The following is an 18,742-nucleotide window of genomic DNA, read 5'->3' as shown; positions in this document are numbered from 1 at the left end:
CAAGGTAGCCAACAAAAATATTTTTTTGAGATTGCATCCCATTTTCCTCTTAATTGTTTTGGAATCTGAACCATGGTTCACATCCAAAGACTTTTAAGTACTTTAGATCTGGTTTCTTCCCAGTCCATGCTTTATAAGGTGTCATGTGTCTCACAGCTTTTGTTGGTGATCTGTTAATTAAATACACTGCTGTTGACACATCCTCTGTCCAAAAACACTTACATAGCTTAGCATCGCTTAACATACTTCTTTCCTTTTCTACAATGGTTCTGTTGGCTCGTTCTGCAACTCCATTCTGAGGAAGACTGTAGAGAATGGTAGTTTGATGCCTAATACCCATTTCATTCAACTGTTACTTAAACCATCTGTTTACATATTCTGATCCATTGTCTGATCCAATAATTTTAATTTTCTTCCCAGTCTGTCTTTCGACCATTTTGCAATAAACAAAAAACACCTCATTCACTTGATCCTTGCTACTTATAAAATAAACATACATGTATCTAGAAAAAGTATCGATGAATGTCAGGAAATAGAAGCCAGCTCCTAAGGATTTGTTCTCCATAGGTCCACAGAGATCTGAGTGTATGAGTTGCAAGACTTCGGTAGATCTGCTCTGACTTGTTTAAATGGCAGTCAAGCCTGCTTCTTCTGCAAAACACACCTCACGTTGGACATTATTCATTCCATAATTTTCCATTCCAGTTGCCATATTCTTCAGTAAAGTCATACTTTTCCTATTCAAATGTCCAAGTCTCCTATGCCACAAGAAACCTTTTGCAGCATCAACAGAGTGATTTTCTGTTTCGGCAGTATTTTGAGATGTATTCACTTTATAAATACCCCTTACATTACTTGCAGTAGCTACAATATCACCACAAGTCTATCACTTGGCTCCCTCTATATCGAAGATAATTTTGTTACCCTTCTTTACTCTTTCGCTTACTGACAACAAATTAGTTTCAATATTCTTTACATAATGTACATCATGAGAAGTAACAATTTCCTTTTCCCCATTCACAAGCAAATTTAAGATCCCCTTTTCCTGCGAGTTCACACCTTAACTTAGATCCGTCAGTTGTGGAAATTTCACTGTCAGTCCTTGACTGAACATCATGCAAACCTGACGGGGCTTTGGTAATGTGCACAGATGCTCCTGAATCTAGGAAGCATTCTGCATGATCGTCACTTGCTTCATTGAAAGAGTAAAAAACAGAAAATGCCTCACCTTTATGGGTAGTCTTTCTCTCAGGACTACTAGAATTAATACTTAACTTTTCGTTGCACTGTGAAGCAATATGTCCAATTATCTGGCATCTGAAACATCTTATTGGCTTCTTCTTCTTCATGTAATGGTATTCCCGAATTTCCCAAATCCATAATCATTGGTGAATATTTCTCTGGTAGTCCAGCTAACAATAAACTTCCAGTCCATTCATCTGCAATTTCAAAACCAATATTCCATAGATGATTGGGAATTGAAATTATTTTATTCACATATTCATCTATGCTTTTACACTTATTCAGTCTTGTGGTTATCAGCTCATGAAGTAATCCTACTTTTGTGGTTAAACCACCATCTTCAAATACGTTTTTCAATTTGTCCCATACCTCCTTTGCTGTGTAGCCTTTTCTGTGTGAAATAATTCACTGGATCAATCAAAAGGATTAGTTTTGATTTCACCTTCTGATCCTTAGTAGCAAAACTTGATTCCATAGGTTCCAATTTACCGTTTACGACATCCCATTTCACTTTAATTCAGTAGCTGGGCCCTTAACCTGTTGTAGTTTATTCAGATTAACACAGCTAAATGACAAGTAACAACTATTTAAGGGACAAAATAGGCTTTTGCTTTATTTGCACAACACGCATTAATACATTGGGCTATGCAAATATATTACATTGCCCATCAACAAACACGGAACATGTATATTCTACAGAGTCTAGTGCACTCTGCACATCATATCTTGTGCACCACTATGCATGCTAGGAAATGTTTGTTCACACATCCCCAATAACGCACTCCCTCCCTCCCTCACTCACTCACTCACTATTGAACACTACCTTTCCCAGCACCCTATGGATTCCGGTGTCACCTCAAACAAATCTGGGATATGGCAATGGGCACCCGCATGACACTATCCTATGCCAACCTATCCATTTGCCATCTAGAGGAATCCTTTCCTAACCACCCAGAATCCCAAACCCCTCACCTGGTTCAAATTCATTGGTGACATCTTCACAATCCAGACCGAGGGTTAGGACACCTTATCCACATTCCTGCAGAACTGCAACAGCTTCCGCATGCATTTCACCTGGCCCTCCTCAATCCAACAAGCCTTTTTTCGTTGATGTTGACCTCTACCTCAAAGGTAGCTATATTAGTAGCTCTGTCCATACCAAGCCCACTAGCCACCAGGAGTACCTCCACTTCAACAGCTGCTACCCATTCCATATCCAAGGAGTCCCTTCCACATAGCCTAGCCACCTGTGGCTATCGCATCTGTACTGAAGAGGAGGAAATAAATCATGGGCCTCACTGAGGCCTTCACAGTTTGTAATTAATCTTCCAACATTGTACCGAGCGAGGTGGCGCAGTGGTTAGCACACTGGAGTTGTATTCGGGAGGGCGACGGTTCAATCCCGCGTCCGGCCATCCTGATTTAGGTTTTCCGTGATTTCCCTAAATCGCTCCAGACAAATGCCGGAATGGTTCCTTTCAAAGGATACGGCCGACTTCCTTCCCCGTCCTTCCCTAATCCGATGAGACCGATGACCTCGCTGTTTCGTCTCTTCCCCCAAATAACCCAACCCAACTCCAACGTTGTCTGGAAACAGATGTCTTGTGCCTTATCTTTCAAACCTTCCACCACGTCCCAAGATCCCACTGTCCGGCCACAGAGGAGTGTTCCCCTCGTGACTCGTTATCACCCAGGATTTGAACAACTGAATCACATTCTCCACCATAGCTTCAAATACCTCATGTCATCTCCTGAAATGAAGGATGTCCTCCCCACTATCCTTCCCACCCTCCCACAGTGTACTCCATCGTCCATTGAACCTGCATGATATCCTCGTCCATCCCTACACAACCCTGGCTCTCAACCCCTAGTCTTATGGCTAATGCAAGACCTGTCCCATACATCCTCCTGCTGCCACCTACCCCAGAGTGATCACAAGCATTACATAGTCCATCAATAGCAGGGGTGCCTGTGAAACTAATCATGTGGTCTACAACCACTGTGGTGTGTTTTACGTGAACATGACAACCAACAAGCTGTCTATTTGCATGAATGGTCAATGACAAACTGTGGCCAAGAAACACGTGGACCACGCAGTTGCTGAGCCCGCTGCCCAACATAATGTTCTTCATTTCGGTGACTGCTTAACAGCCTGGGCCATCTTGATCGTTCCTACCAACACTAGCTTTTCTGAACTTTGCAGGTGGGAACCCTCCTTGCAGTAAATTGTATGTCCCCGTAACCCTACTGGCTTCAACCCTCGTTAGTCGTCCTTGTCCATCTAGTACATTCCCTGTTCCTATCAGTTTTGTTTTATTATTATTATTTCTTTTGTTTTCTGCCTCTTCCCTGGACACTCCCATGAGCAGCACTTTGTAATCCCCCACCTCCAACCTACTATCACTGTCCCTCTCAGTCCCAGCCTCCTCCTTTCCCCCACCACCCAGATTGCTTATCCCATCAGTCACAGCTGCTCGCAGAGTTGCCTCGACTTTCAGGGACAGTGGTCATATGAGTGTGAGTTATATTTGTGCATGCGCACCTGTGTGTGTGTGTGTGTGTGTGTGTGTGTGTTGTCTAATGAATGCAGAAGAGTGTTTTTGCCAAGCTTAACTTTTTAGCAGCCCCCCCCCCCCCCTCCGTTATTTTTTTCCTACTCACGGTCTCCACTGTGTATTGAGTAGGAATCTATCCTTTTCATAATGCTGTCATTATTCCATCCTGGATTTTCCATCATTAAACTTGATAAAATTTTGGATACTTTCTTTACATACAAGTTTAGACATTTATGGCAGGTTAAAATTGTTTACTGGGCCGAGAGTCAAAGACCTTTGTCTTTCAAGAGTTATCAGTAAAATTTTTGACTGGAGTGTCTGTCTGCTGATACATTGCTCCTGCTGTTTTTTGCAAATGATTATAACTCTGTATCAGATGTCATTATCATGGCTTTATGCATGTGAATCTAGTAGGTTTGGAAAATGGGGCCAACTGAATTTCACAGTACCACCCATCTGCTTTAATCCTGGATGTAACTGTGTTGTATGATATCACAAGGGTGCAGGGAATTTGAAATGGATTGTGTTTGCAGACACTGTGTTGGAGTATGCAGTGGTGTGCTCAAGTATGGAATGTTTGTCTCTAAATGGTCCAAGAGTCCTGTTAGTGATTCATTGGGCTTCTTGAGTGCAGTTTGTGAGATTAATATTAGAAGAATTCGTGGCAGTTTGTTAACGAGTTATTTTGATGTCAGCACTTTTTTTGCAGTAGATTAGTTTTCGGGTTGGGTATTGTCAGTGTGATGTGTTGTTTATGGCTGGAGATGTAATTTTATGTTTAGTTCTTTATCAGTAATGAATGACAACAGAGTACGCAAGTAGACCTCTGCATTCTTTAAAGGATTGTTGGTTGGTTGGTACTGTGAAATTCAGTTGGCCCCATTTTCCAAACCTACTAGATTTACATGCTTGATGGTTTTGATGTATTCTTCTAGGATTGTTTTACTTTTGTGATGTTTTAAATAAATGTTTCATTTTAAAATGGCATGTGATGTTTTGTTAAAAAGGTCAGTTGAAGTGTCAGATTCCAGAGTTGTTGAGCTGTTTGTGGTTTTGTGATGACATGGTCTTTTTTTTTCCCTTAAGAATGCCACTATTATGAAATTTTAAGATGACGATGATGTAGTCACGAAGACTGATATGGGTAACCAATTTTGTATTTGTGTTCATTATTTTTTAGACCATTTGTGAATAGGAACATTTGAAAATTAAAAATGAAAGTTTTGACATCTTTCTTAAAGCTTTAAGTTTTGCAGAAAAAATTTCTTCAAGCAAAATGTTTATTGATAAAATAGTGTCATGATGCTCTAAAAACAGTCCATTATTTTTGTTTGTTTCACAGGAAGCACTTCCCATGGTAATAGGAGCTTTTCTTGGTGGTGGTGGGGGTGGGGGTGTACCTCCACCACCAGTAGCTGGTGCAGAACTTGGAGCTTTCCTTGGTGGTGGTGTCCCTCCACCACCAGTGGCTGGTGCAGAACTTGAAGCTCCAGCAGATGTTTTAGAAAATGGGGGCGCTGAAGGGGACGAGCAGGGTGCTAATCAGGGAGCTGATGAAGGCAACTGGAATCCTATTGAATGGGATCGTGCAGCAGAAGAGCTCACATGGGAGAAGCTTTTGGGCTTTGACGGGTCACTTGCATTTCTGGAACACGTTTTCTGGGTTGTCTCTCTCAACACTCTCTTCATACTGGTATTTGCATTTTGCCCGTATCACATAGGACATTTTGCAGTTATGGGATTTGGTCTACAGCAACATGCTACGGCATCACGTTTTGAAGGACTTGTAACAACACTATGTGGGTATGTCATGATAGGCCTGGGACTTGTTGTGCTGCGCACTATAGCATCTCTTCTGGGATTGAGGCGTTCAAAGAGAATTCTTGGTCTCTGTTATGTTGTTGTTAAGGTATGTGACTACTCTATATTTTATTAGAAATTAGGCTGCTAGCAGCAGTAGATGAATGAGTTGCCATAGAAGCATCATTGTTTTCCGTGATACGTTATCATTATGCGATGATAGTGTGCATCCTGAATAAGTGATAAATGGTTTGATCAGTGCCTATAACTATTTATAACTAAGGGAGAGGATTGTAATGGTGGACAAGAACTAGCAACAAATGAACACACTGATTAGGGAAAACAGCTATATGTAGACAAAAATCATGTAATTCTTTCATAAGAGAGACAGAACTGGTGAAATAGTGGTGACAGATTGAGGTGTCTTAAAGTGTGCTGTTAGATATCATGGCCATTGATTATGGACTATTTATAAAATGTGGTTGGAAAATCCCTGTGCTTCCTCCCTATAATCCAGCTTTAACTCCTGATTACCACCTATTGGGACTTGTGAAGTATCTCAGGGGGAGGGAAAGGGTTCGTGACATGAATTTTGGCGCCTCTGTTGGCATCAGAAAACAAATTTTGGGGATCTCAGAACTATATGCAATTGAATGGAAAATGCATTGAAGAATAAAACAATTTTAATATTCAGGCACATAAACTTTTATCATTGTTGTTTTTTGTGGCTTAGAAAATATGATCATGACTTTTTGCTTTTTCTCATATTTCAAACTCGGGGAATTGAGTTATGGCACACAGGAAGATCAGTTGAAAAGCCCAGGCATAACTTCTGGATTATTAACTTTTTCTCATACTCTGACACTAAGGAGTATACCTGTAAGAATCTGCATTTTGTTAATGTAAGAACTGAAGACCTCCTCTCTGGTTTGACAGGAAGGGTAGCAGGTGACTAAACTTTATGCAGTACAGCTGGAAGAGTGCATTATCATATTTAAAGGCGATATGTGGGTGTAAAGGGTGCAAAATTTAGTACACAATCCTGCCACCTCTGTCAGCGATAATGGCTCTAATCTTGCTAGGTATCAAGTCGTGTGAATTCCTAAGGGATCAAACTGTAAGTATCAAGTCGAAATAAGCTTGGTTGGTAGGCATAGGTTCATCTTTCCGTGCTACTACAACTCTATGCTGGAGTTCATCAATTGTATTGGCTGGTTAGTGGTGATATGCCAGTCCATCAGCAAGCCATAACCAGATCTTTTCAGTGAGTCAGATACCTGGACAACATGCTGGCCTGGGCAACATTCAAATACTCTCTTTATCAAAGAAGATCAGGACAGCAAAGGCAACATGTGGTCTTGTGTTATTTTGTTCAAAGATAAAGTCACAAAGATCTCTAAGATACACCACTGCCTTTAGTCTTAAAACATCTGAAACGCAGTGCATGCTGCCCGAACTAACAGCCATATGAACCAGAGGTCATCTTCTGTACCCATAGCACTGTTTCATCGTGCCAGATGTTGGACCCATGTGTCAGTTAGTGGCCTCTGGCAATGTTAGTCCCCCTTGGAGCCTCCATGTATGCAAATGTCCATCATGTTGTTGTATACAGAAAATAGGAATCATCTGAAGAAATGCTGCGGTGCCACTCTTCTGCATACTATGTTGTCATTGGGGCCATGTCTGTTGGTGTGCCTCTCTCTCTTGCTGTGTCATCAAGGTACACTATATAGAGGCAGAGCCAAGCGAACAATATGTCTATTGCATTAAGTGCTAATAGTGTGGGTGCTGAGATCCTGCCCTCCTGAACCCATTGATTCCATATTCAGATGACAGTTACAGGATCCCATCCAGTGGAAGCAACAAAATTGTAGAACAATAAACTGCTTTCTCAATAGACCATGATCCTGGCACTGTTGGATTCCAACACCTGCAGGTGACCATTTCTCCGTGTTACACAAGGTGTAATATGATCTTGCCAACAAAATCTGGATGACAAATCCACTGCATAATCTGGCCTTATATGCTTAATGTAGAATTTGTTACTCCAACCTACATTGTGTGGATGGACTGAAATGCTAATTATTTGCATACCCAAATCTATAGTGTAGTTCATGCCAATTTTATGATTGTTAAATGGTGCAGTTTTAATGGCCAGGAGTTCAGCATTCAAACTTTTAATTAAATGCTTATTGTGGCTTCCGTTACACATCAGAAAATTTGCATTGCCAACTTTAGCAATCAGTCATGTAGAATAGACACTGGAACAACCTAAATGGTAATTACATATTCATAATCTAATTTTGTGAACACATCTGCCCAAAATGAAATTGCGTAACTACGCAAGACTTGCTGGTGTCAGTATTTCAGCTAAAAAAGTCTGATTGAAAAAACTGAGTGCAAGTTGAATTTCAGTTCTGTAGTGGCAGTCACAACAAATCATATTAAACCATACAAATTAGTGACTAGAACTGGTGGAAAATGAATCTGGGTAATTGTTTACATTTCACACAGTTTTGCTTCCAAACTATGTATTTAAGCATTTGTGCAATTTAACAGAGATGAATCAGTGTATACAAATAACTTTTGTGTGTTCTGCAGTAATATCGCACCCATCTGCATGCACATACAGGACTGGCCCGTTCTCAGTCTTAAGTCAGACTTGTCTTAGCCTGTCTCTTCTTTCTTGCATTCCTTCCTTCCTTCCTACCTACCTACCTACCTTCCTTCATTCCTTCCTTCCTTCATTCCTTCCTCTAAGCACTCAAGGAATCACATAACTTGCAATTATTGAGTGAGTGTATTGTAGGTTTCAGACTAATGACCATCACACTGGATTCACAACATTGATGGAACGATGGTAGATACATCAGACTGCGACTGTAGCCAACTACAGAGATGTTAATTTAGTTATTGCTCACCATGCATTTGAATTTTATCATTGCTATCACATTGCTTACTCAAAAAGAGAGAGACACACACACTAGAACACTGTTTAGTTATCATTCTGTGTGATAGGAGTAGAATTTAGAGACAAAGCTTTGAGCTTCTTTGTGCCATGAAGTGCTAGTAAAATAGAGTACAGTGAAAATTAAATGTAAGACTCTTCTTCAAAATGAATTATTAAAAGGGAAAATTGGTGGTAGTACATGCCAAATAACTATTCTGATTACCACACTGTTACTTGCTTCAGTGCCCTTCGCACATTGCTCATGTGTGTCCCGCTCCCTGATGAATGTTTTCACAAGTATTCCTAATCAGAAAGCAGATCTATACCCTTTGCTCTCTACTTTAATAAATATTTAATATTTGTGAGGCAGACACGCAGAGATCACAGCTTTGCCATTGGAGCCAAGACCATTATTATATTGTGCTACTCTTTGGTAACTTGTTTAAACAATAGTTTCTTAAATTGTTGAGACTGTCAGTTCCTTTTCTTTTCTATATCTTCTGTTGTTTATTTTGAGCCCACAGTGGAGCTTAATTTGTGAACTTTCTTGAGTAGTGTAACTCATATTCTCTTGTAACATATGATGATACTTTGCTAATTTTTGTGTAGGGCAGATGAATTGAACATTTCTTCTTTTCATCAGGTTCTACACAAGTGTGAGATGTGGCCACACTCTAGATTTATAACAGTTGATGAAAATGACCAGAGCTGAATCATCATCTTAGACTATCCATTTGTATAGATACTTCACAAATGTAAATGTGAATGTTGACACAGAAATAATGTATTTACTGGGCATAGCATCCTTAAGAGATGCATTTTCCAATTTTTGATAGCAGATAGGTTGTTTTCCATTAATGCACATGATGTTGCAGTCTCATTGTTACCTAGTCACATTTACAACAGTTTTTATGGTTTTAACCCTATGCTGAAGTATCGTAGTAATCCATGTATGCTTTAAGCTATATTGCCAGAGCAATTATTGATTGTAGCTAATTTATTTTTAGTTGATATGAGCTGTTCCTTACATTTTTTATCCACTGCACGAATTCAATTAAAATTTACTTTTCTTTGCCTCTGTCCATTCCTTTCTGTTTTTTTTAATACATTTTTGCGTTACGGTTTGATAGGAATAATCTATTGTGATTCATTTTGCTACAGGTCTCGTTGTTGTCCGTTGTAGAGATTGGGGTTCTCCCTCTAATATGTGGATGGTGGCTCGATATTTGTTCGTTATCAATGTTTGACGCCACTTTGCGAGACAGAGAAACCAGCTTCCAAATGGCACCTGGGACATCCATGTTTATACATTGGCTTGTAGGAATGGTGTATGTGTATTACTTCGCCTCCTTTATTCTTTTGCTGAGGGAGGTTCTGCGACCTGGAGTGTTATGGTTTTTAAGAAATCTGAATGATCCAGATTTCAGCCCAATACAGGTATGAACATATATATTTGTTTCTTTTTTTCACTTGTTAAAAAGGACTTTTCATTTGTTACAGATGTGTACATTGAGAAAAATATAAATACATTGTTTTTAGTGTGACTGTAATATTTGTTTATGAGAGAGAATTTTAGTGGCACATGCTAGCACTGCATTGACATTCAAATGACAATATTAAACAAGATAATTGACTTCTTCTAGGTGGGAGCAAGTTTTAAATCTCAAATGGAATGGTTCCCAGAGACAAATTCTTGATTATTTTCCTCCTCAACTTCTTGACTGATTATTTGACTGTTCTGAATTGCATGATCTTGATGTCAACAGTCCATTAAATCCAGACCTTTATTCCTTTTTGTTGGAGAGTAACCTGATTGCATGGATGTTGCATATGACATGCTGAGTAAGAATTATGTTTAGTGAAAAAACAAAAAAAAAACAGGCTTCCTCTGTAGCTGTAACTGTTTGTTGAAATGGTTGTGTATCAACAGGTAGCCCATGGATGTAATAGAACCTTTCTAAGTTGGCCTGTTGATTACATACCAAACCAGTCTTGCAAAAATGTGTGAAGAGACAGCAAGAGAGGTATTTGTATGGGATCATCAAAGAACAAGAAATGCAGAAAGCTGATAGTGCAGTGTAATTAGTTCAATGACTTTGGAAGTTGGAAATTACTGGCTTGGACAGGAAGTGTAATATGTTTTTGGAGCATTTAATGGTTTATTGGAAACAACAGATGTATGAAAAGTTGACTGGAATTTAGAGCTGTAGATGTAAAGTAAATGTTAATTTTAAACACTCAAATGTCAGCCACTTCTAAGGTTTAAGGAACTGAGGAGTGCTCAGGATTACAAAACAGAGTTATAATAGAGACAGAATTTCATAAAGCATCCGGATGAATTGAGCTGTGCTGCACTTCTTTGAGCATACACATTAATCCCAGTATACTACTCTCGGGAATGGCAGTAAAGAAATAAAAAGACCATATAACATTATTGGTTAGGAGACGTACCTGGGGTGGTTTGGCAGGCTGGTATAATTGTTTCTGTTTGACTGCACTTTGCCAACTTACACATTGATGAAGTGATTGGTACAAAATTAGGTTTTACAATTTAAGTGAACCAGTCACTATAAGGTGCAGGGTAAAGGGTACTTTATAGGTGGAGTGTGGGTAAAATAATTGCTTACATGTTTGATATGAGTGAATTTTCCATTAATTTGCAAAATGATGGGACCATTCATTACGCAGTTGATGAATTGAGTGGTTCACAAGCAATAAAAATGATAGAAATCATCACTAATGTTTCAGACGATATCCTTCATTGTGCCTAACAGGCCAACAAAAAAATAAGATAAACACAATTGCTTCATTGCCCAGGCAATACTGCATGACTGAAGTGCATGCTTGTTTGGTTGAAAGACTGCGAAGCACAAGAAGAAAGGTGGGGGGAGGGGGGCGATGAAGGGTAGGGGTGGATAGCATGTATGGGGATGTAGCAAAGCAACTGTAAGAATGTGGCACCACTGAGCTTACCCCGCCAAAGGCAGGAGAAGTTACATGTGACACATGATGAAGTGGAGGAGAGGGTCCGGGAATTAGGCACGGAGTCACAGAGTCTGTGGAGAAAACGTAGTGGGTGCAGAATAATGACTAGGATGTTGAGTTAGAGTGGAGTATGAAAGGGAGTGGAAGACTTGGGGACAGGGATGAAGTTGGGCACGGGAAGGGCTTGCCGAGATCATGTCCTGATGGTTTATAGGATTGAAGGCTGTTCAAAGGACATTTTCCAGCTATGCAATTGCGAAACTGGTGTAGGGGTGGGGAAGGATCCAGATAGCATGGGTTGTGAAGCAGGCATTGCAGTTGAGTGTGTTGTGCTCAGTGGCATGCTCTCACATTGGGTGGTGAAATTTGCTCTTGGCCATTGTTTGGCAGTGGCAATTTAGATGATGGTTGGTTGGTGGTCACATCCACATGCAACATTGTGTAAAAGTTACAGTATAGTTGATGGAAGACATAATTGCTTTCGAAAGATGCCCTGCCTCTGAAGGAGTAGGATATGTCTATGATAGGAGTGGAATGGCATGTGCTGGCTGATTGTGCAGGTCAGGTCATCTATCTTGATACTGCACAGTGACATAACACATGTATGGAGGGGCCGCGAGTGGAGTTCGTATTAGGACAAATCCCTCGTTGCTTCTCTCTTGCCAACCTGTGCACTTGGAGTGTTCTCATTGCTAGTTCTTCGCTGCACGGCATGGCACCACTGTCCTTGTGCACCGTTGTTGCAAGAAGAGTCATTCATGATCAGACACGTTTGATTATTTGTAAGAGGCAGCAAAAATCTTATTAAAACTGTGTTCAAGAAGGTTGCAGGAACTGCTGGCTATTCCAGTTGCACAGTAAACAGAACGAAGGAGGGGGAGGAAAACATAGCTGCAGGCTCCCCTACTCTCGAAAGAGGCAGAAAAAGGAGAAGAAAATTTAATTTTTTGGCATTACTATCAAACAGTTTGTTATGAGACACAATTTCCATGCAACCCATGTTCATTATTTTACAATGTCAGTATTGTAATAAAAATGTTGTCTTCTATGCCACATTTTTAGCACTTTTTTGTTTTGAGATTCTCTTCTGGCCATAGGTGGTCAGATTTGTTTTGAATTGGTCGAGCATTTTTGTATGTGACAAATTTTTTTAGTGTCAAATGAGAAAATGTTCTCTTTGAACATCTTTATTTGTGGAATTGTAACAATATTGTGAAAAGGAAAGTTGCTACTCACCATATAGCGAGGTGCTGAGTCACAGATAGGCTCTACAGACAGACTGTCACAAATATAGGTTTCAGCCAGTAAGGCCTTCATCGAAATTAGACCCCTCCCCGGTGCTGAGTCACAGATAGGCTCTACAGACAGACTGTCACAAATATAGGTTTCAGCCAGTAAGGCCTTCATCGAAATTAGACCCCCCCCCCCCCTTCCCCCCCCCCCCCCCCCACGCACACACTCATAAAAACAACTCACACACACACACACATGACTGCAGTCTCAAGCAGCTGAGGCCACACCTCTTTGTGCATATACATTAATCCCAGTATACTGCTCTCAGGAATGGCAGTAAAGAAATGAAAAGACCATACGACATTATTGGTTAGGAGACCTGCCTGGGATGGTTAGGCAGGCTGGTGCAAGTGTTTCTGTTCAATGCCACTTTGCCAACTTATACATTGATGAACTGATTGGCACAAAATCAGGTTTTACAACTGTAACTGAACCAGTCACTATAATGTGCAAGGTAAAGAGTACTTCATAGGTGGAGTGTGGAAAAATAATTGCTTCAGCATCTCCACCATATAGTGAGTAGAAACTTTCTTTTTCACAATATTGTTGCATTCCATCCCGTATTTTCCATTGTTGATATATTTGCTGAATTATTGGTCATACAGACATAACCCATTAATTCAATCATTAGCCGACTTGCTAGATGTAGCTTATAAGTTTCTTGAGATGTGCATTTGAGTGAAAGCTTGAGCTGTCAAAATCCATCTCCTGTACTGTGTACTGCTCTTTCGGGCTAGAGACCCCACCACCCCTGGTGCCCCCTCCTCTACCACAGATACAGACCAAATTATTTTGTGCCAACTTTAATAACTGGGGTGTTCTTTTGCAGCTGGTTTGTGTGGGGTGGGGGGTGGGGGGGGGGGGGGGTTGGTAACTTTGTGTGTCCTGTCCACACGTTTCACCAAGATGAAAAACGTAGGCACACTGCAGAGGCTAATTTTGAATTAAATGAAATGTTAAGAGAGGTACATCTAAAGTGCTGCATGAGGAAGGAAGAATGATTTGGAGGAAATGAGAAATTGTAGGTGCCTGTAGGTTTGGAGTCTATTAGTGAAAATTTCAACTCTCTGTATGCCTTGAAGATATCAGTAGCACTGTTACTGAGAATAGTAGGGGCAAAAGAATTAACATTAGAAAAGTTGTAAAACTGTTGTTTGCGTAGTAAAATAGCCACAAAGGATTGAACTTGTGTGCTGAGTTGTCACTAAGAACACAATTAAGACAAAATTTTGCTAGCTTTCCGGTCATGTTTGAGTGAAGTGTTACCATGTTGGCATATATTGTGTTTAAATTATAATTGCTGTTACTTTTCAGTTTTTAACTGCTGCCTCCCAATATCTTTAGTAACCGCTTAGTTAACTTCACTGGAAATCTTAAAACTGTTATATTTTCTTAACTTTGTCAGTTAATTGAAAGTATTTTGGGTTAAATCCATTTATATTGCTCCTTCAAATAGAAAGAGATAACACTTCATTAGAATGTGAATTCGTACATCAGCAATAACATTACATGCACTCTGTGTAACATTGTTTCATACATGATAGTTCACTACTGATCTGATGGATAGAATCAGATCTTTGTTTCTCGTGCAATGTCGCTCTCATTGTCTTTTTGTTTCTCGTGTCATGTCACTCTCATTGTCATGGAAGACACTGTTCTGTGGCATGCATCACTTTTCTGAGCCGGGATGTGATTGCATGGAGTAAGTACCCCACCAGCAGGTACCACAGTTCATAGCAAAAACTGCCATCATCACAGGGCCTTGAAGAGCACTGTTCATGTTTAGTAGAGTGCAAGCACAAATGATGATGATCTTCCCAACAGCTTGTGCGTCAAAACTAGTTAACTAATAAAAATAGTGCTGCTATGTTGATCATCATTTGTTGCCCAGGAACACATTGGATAAGACATTGTTTTACGAAAGTGATAAGTTACACCACAAAAGTTAGAGGGGTGCCCCTAATCCACACCCACGCATCCTACATGGTGTGCCACCATTGTGCAAACACTCCATCTTGAATGGGGAGAGGGGTTGTGGCAGGCAAAGTGGGCAAGGGGGGGTGGGAGGAGGTAGGGAATGGGACGGATCTTTGGGGAGGAGTGGGTGAGGGTTAGGAGGGAGAGGCAGCAGGTACACAGCATAGGAATGTGGCACCAGTGAGCTCACTCTGGATGCAGGCAGGGCGGATTGCAAGCCATGCACAGTCATGTGGAAGAGTGGACTGAAAGGAGAATGTTGAAAACAGTAAGAGGAGGAACTGTGGTAAAGAGTGTGTGGTGCAGGATGGGTAAATTTGGGGTAATGGGCAGGGATATGAGTGGATGTGGATGTGGAGCAGGGCCCAGCAGATTGAGACCTGGAGCATTACTTTTATTGATGAATAGGTTGTGGGAAAGGTTGTAAAGCAGTCATTGAAATCACACATGTGCTCAGCAGTGTGTTCTGCCACTGTGTGGTCTGCTTTGCTTTTGGCCACAGTGTGATGAGGCCACTCATTTGGGGGACAGCTGGTAGAAAGTCATGCCCACATAAAATGCAGTGCAGAAATTACAACAGAGCAGGTAAATGACGCTATTCCATTCATAGGTGGGCTCTTCCTCTGACAGGATTGGAGTAGGATGAGCTGAGTGGTTGTCTCATCTAGCACCTGGGACCTCCACAGGGGAATGGCTTATGTTTCAAGAAGTGTGTGCGTATAGTGTACAGATGGGCTTGGATGTTGTGTAGATTGGGTGGGTGGTGGAATACTTTTTTTGGCAGGGGGGCGGCGGATTTGCTTTGGGAAGGACAGTTGGTTGGACTACTCGTCTCATTTTCAGACACGATAAGTAGTTGAAGCACTGGTGAAAGATATGGTACTGAGGGTGATAAGGAGAGGGGGGGGGGGGGGAGGAGAGATGAGCCGGCCGCTGTGGACAAGTGGTTCTAGGTGCTTCAGTCCAGAACCACGCGGCTGCTATGGTCGCAGGTTCGAATCCTGTCTCGGGCATGGATGTGTTTGGTGTCCTCTAGGTTGGTTAGGTTTAAGTAGTTCCAAGTCTAGGAGACTGATGACCTCACTGTTAAGTCCCATAGTGCTTAGAGTCATTTGATTTTTGGAGGAGAGATGACAATCCTTTGCAGCTGATTTCTGGGAACGATTGGAGGATTAAGGGTGTATGTGGATAGGTCATGTCTGCAAAGGCCGTAGTAAGGTCACCAGTATATAGGATATAGGATTTCTAATCACTGCAAATGCACTGTCCATGGGTTGCCAGACCATACAACATCTCTTTTTGGAAGGGGTGGCAGCTGTCAAATTGCACTTACTGTTGATGGTTTGTGGGCTCAGTATGGACAGAGATTTGGATAGACACAGTAGAGAGGTGAGTTAAATGTCCAGGAATGTGGATCTACAGACTGAGGAGGACTGGGTGAAATGGCTGGGAGAAGAGGATGTGGCGGGGGGGGGGGGGGGGGGGGGGGTAGTCTCTCTTGGCCCTGGGTCCAGATTATGATGATATTATCAATTAACTGAACCAGACATAAGAACTGGGATTTGGGGTATGTAGGAAGATATCAACTGGGAAGAAATAGTTATAATACTAACAATATTTACATATCTTTTCTTCCTCACTTGCACCTCATTTGTGTGTATGTGATTTATGGGCACTCAGCAGTAAGTTTATCAGTACTCTTGCAGCTTGTTTACAACTCATTGTGCATAAGAATGGATTTGTTATTGTAATGAGTGAAACACTTTTCTCCGCTTGATTTCTTGACAGTTCTTTTCATCGAAATTGTTTCTCACATCACAACACATTACAAAACTGAGTGCAAGGTGTTTCGATAACATAAGACTTGAACAAAAGAATAAAACACAACAATTTTATCACTGTGTGGTTACTTACCAAGAATAAGAGACCTGTTGAACCTCACATGACATGCAGTTTGCACACTTTCTATTTATAACCTAGTTGTTTGTGGCAGAACCTTCTCCAAAATACTTTTTTTAATTACTGCAGTTTTATAATTAGAGCATAAATTTTAACAAAAATATGTATTTTGGAAAACTACTATTTTTGTGTTCCAATAATATACTAGCAATTTAAATTATTTTCGAATTCATAATCGAAGACTCTAGAATTTGAAACTTTATTTGTTTAATAAAATTTCAAACAAAAGATTTTTAAACAAAACTTATTATTTCTTTAGGTGGAAACAGAATTACACAATTGAGAAGTAAAAATTAATATAAAAACCTTCGTCTATTTAGAAAATTGGATGACCCTTACTTTGTTTCTCTTATAATTTTGTGATTTCTCTTTAAATAACATGCTTCTTATGAAACAATGTCATTTAAAATACCTAAATACTGAACAATAAATTTCAATCCAAAACATTTTAAAGAAAATTCTTAAAATTTCAGAAATTCACGTCACTTACGTATTAATAGATTATATAACAAAGAATTATTCTGTTGAATAAATAACTAGTTCCTAGTTTATGTTTCTAATTACCTCATCTATGTCTAAAATAACCAATGATGTGACAAACATTTGTTGGTAGATATGTATTGCACAGGGAGCCAAAGGCTATTTGCAATTTGTACAGAAGCCAGATGGCAGTTATAAGAGTTGAGGGGCATGAAGGGGAAGCAGTGGTTGAGAAGGGAGTGAGACAGGGTTGTAGCCTATCCCTGTTGTTATTCAGTCTTTATATTAAGCAGTCAGTAAAGGAAACAAAAGAAAAATTTGGAGTACGAATTAAAATCCAAGGAGAAGAATAAAAACTTTGAGGTTCGCCAATGACATTGTAATTCTGTCAGAGACAGCAAAGGACTTGGAAGAGCAGTTGAACGGAATGGACAGTGTCTTGAAAGGAGGATATAAGATGAACATCAGCAAAAGCAAAACGAGGATAATGGAATGTAATCAAATTAAATCAGGTGATGCTGAGGGAATTAGATTAGGAAATGACACTTAAAGTAGTAGATGAGTTTTGCGATGTGGGGAGCAAAATAACTGATGATGGTCGAAGTAGAGAAGATATTAAATCTAGACTGGCTGTGACAATGAAAGCATTTCTGAAGAAGAGAAATTTGTTAACATCGAGTATAGGTTTAAATGTTAGCAAGTCTTTCATGGAAGTATTTGTATGGAGTGTAGCCATGTACAAAAGTGAAACATGGGGACAAATAGCTTAGACAAGAAGAGAATACAAGCTTTAGAAATGTGGTGCTACAGAAGAATGCTTAAGATTAGATGGGCAGATCACGTAACAAACGAGGAGTTACTGAATAGAAATGGGGAGAAGAGGAATTTGTGGCACAACTTAACAAGAAGAAGGGGTCGGTTGGTAGGACACGTTCTGAAGCATCAAGGGATCACCAATTTAGTATTTGGAGGGAAGTGTGGGTAAAAATCATAGAGGGAGACCAAGAGATGAATACACTAAGCAGATTCAGAAGGATGAAGGCCCCCAAAACAAATGTTCGTATTAGTTAAAACGCACTTTGAATGAAACTGTTACTTTTGTGTGATCATCTGTAGCATTATTTGTAGCACATGTTCTTAGGTATCAACAGCTACTTTTGATTTTTAAGTTTTAGTAATGTGCTCATCATAAGATTTATGTTGTCATCACATGTACAAAATTGCACTCAATGGCTTTGTTTACTGTTCCTGTGGCCAAGAAGTATGGTCTGCCTAACTGTCATACCCATGTCAGAATTAGGTGTGAACAGTTAAGCTGCCACTAGATGTATGTAATGCTGTTTGATGCAGTGTATCATGCTACTGGTGTGTGTCAACAGTTATGCAGCTCATCAATTCAGAAGATCTTTTAGCCTGTCCTCCACACATTGTAGGCCATAGTATTGGATTTTGAAGTGTCCTGAGAGTGTGACCCTGATTTGGTATTGATCAAAGGCACAGT

General features: G+C 40.2%; 1 protein-coding gene across 2 annotated transcripts in view; it reads left to right on the top strand.

Annotated features, from left to right (window-relative positions):
- The window catches only part of LOC126175325 (E3 ubiquitin-protein ligase MARCHF6), a 47,533-nt gene that overhangs the window by 11,269 nt on the left and 17,522 nt on the right, over positions 1–18,742 (top strand). For both annotated transcript variants that reach the window (XM_049922041.1, XM_049922040.1), the window contains exons 4-5: positions 5,140–5,706; positions 9,709–9,984. In XM_049922041.1, coding sequence (XP_049777998.1) covers positions 5,140–5,706; positions 9,709–9,984 — 843 coding nt within the window. The remainder of the gene's footprint in view (positions 1–5,139; positions 5,707–9,708; positions 9,985–18,742) is intronic.

Source organism: Schistocerca cancellata, chromosome 3, assembly GCF_023864275.1.
Source record: "Schistocerca cancellata isolate TAMUIC-IGC-003103 chromosome 3, iqSchCanc2.1, whole genome shotgun sequence".
Taxonomy (NCBI): Eukaryota; Metazoa; Arthropoda; class Insecta; order Orthoptera; family Acrididae; genus Schistocerca; species Schistocerca cancellata.
The sequence above is the reverse complement of the archived record's forward strand: the minus strand, read 5'-3'. Positions and strand labels throughout refer to the sequence as shown.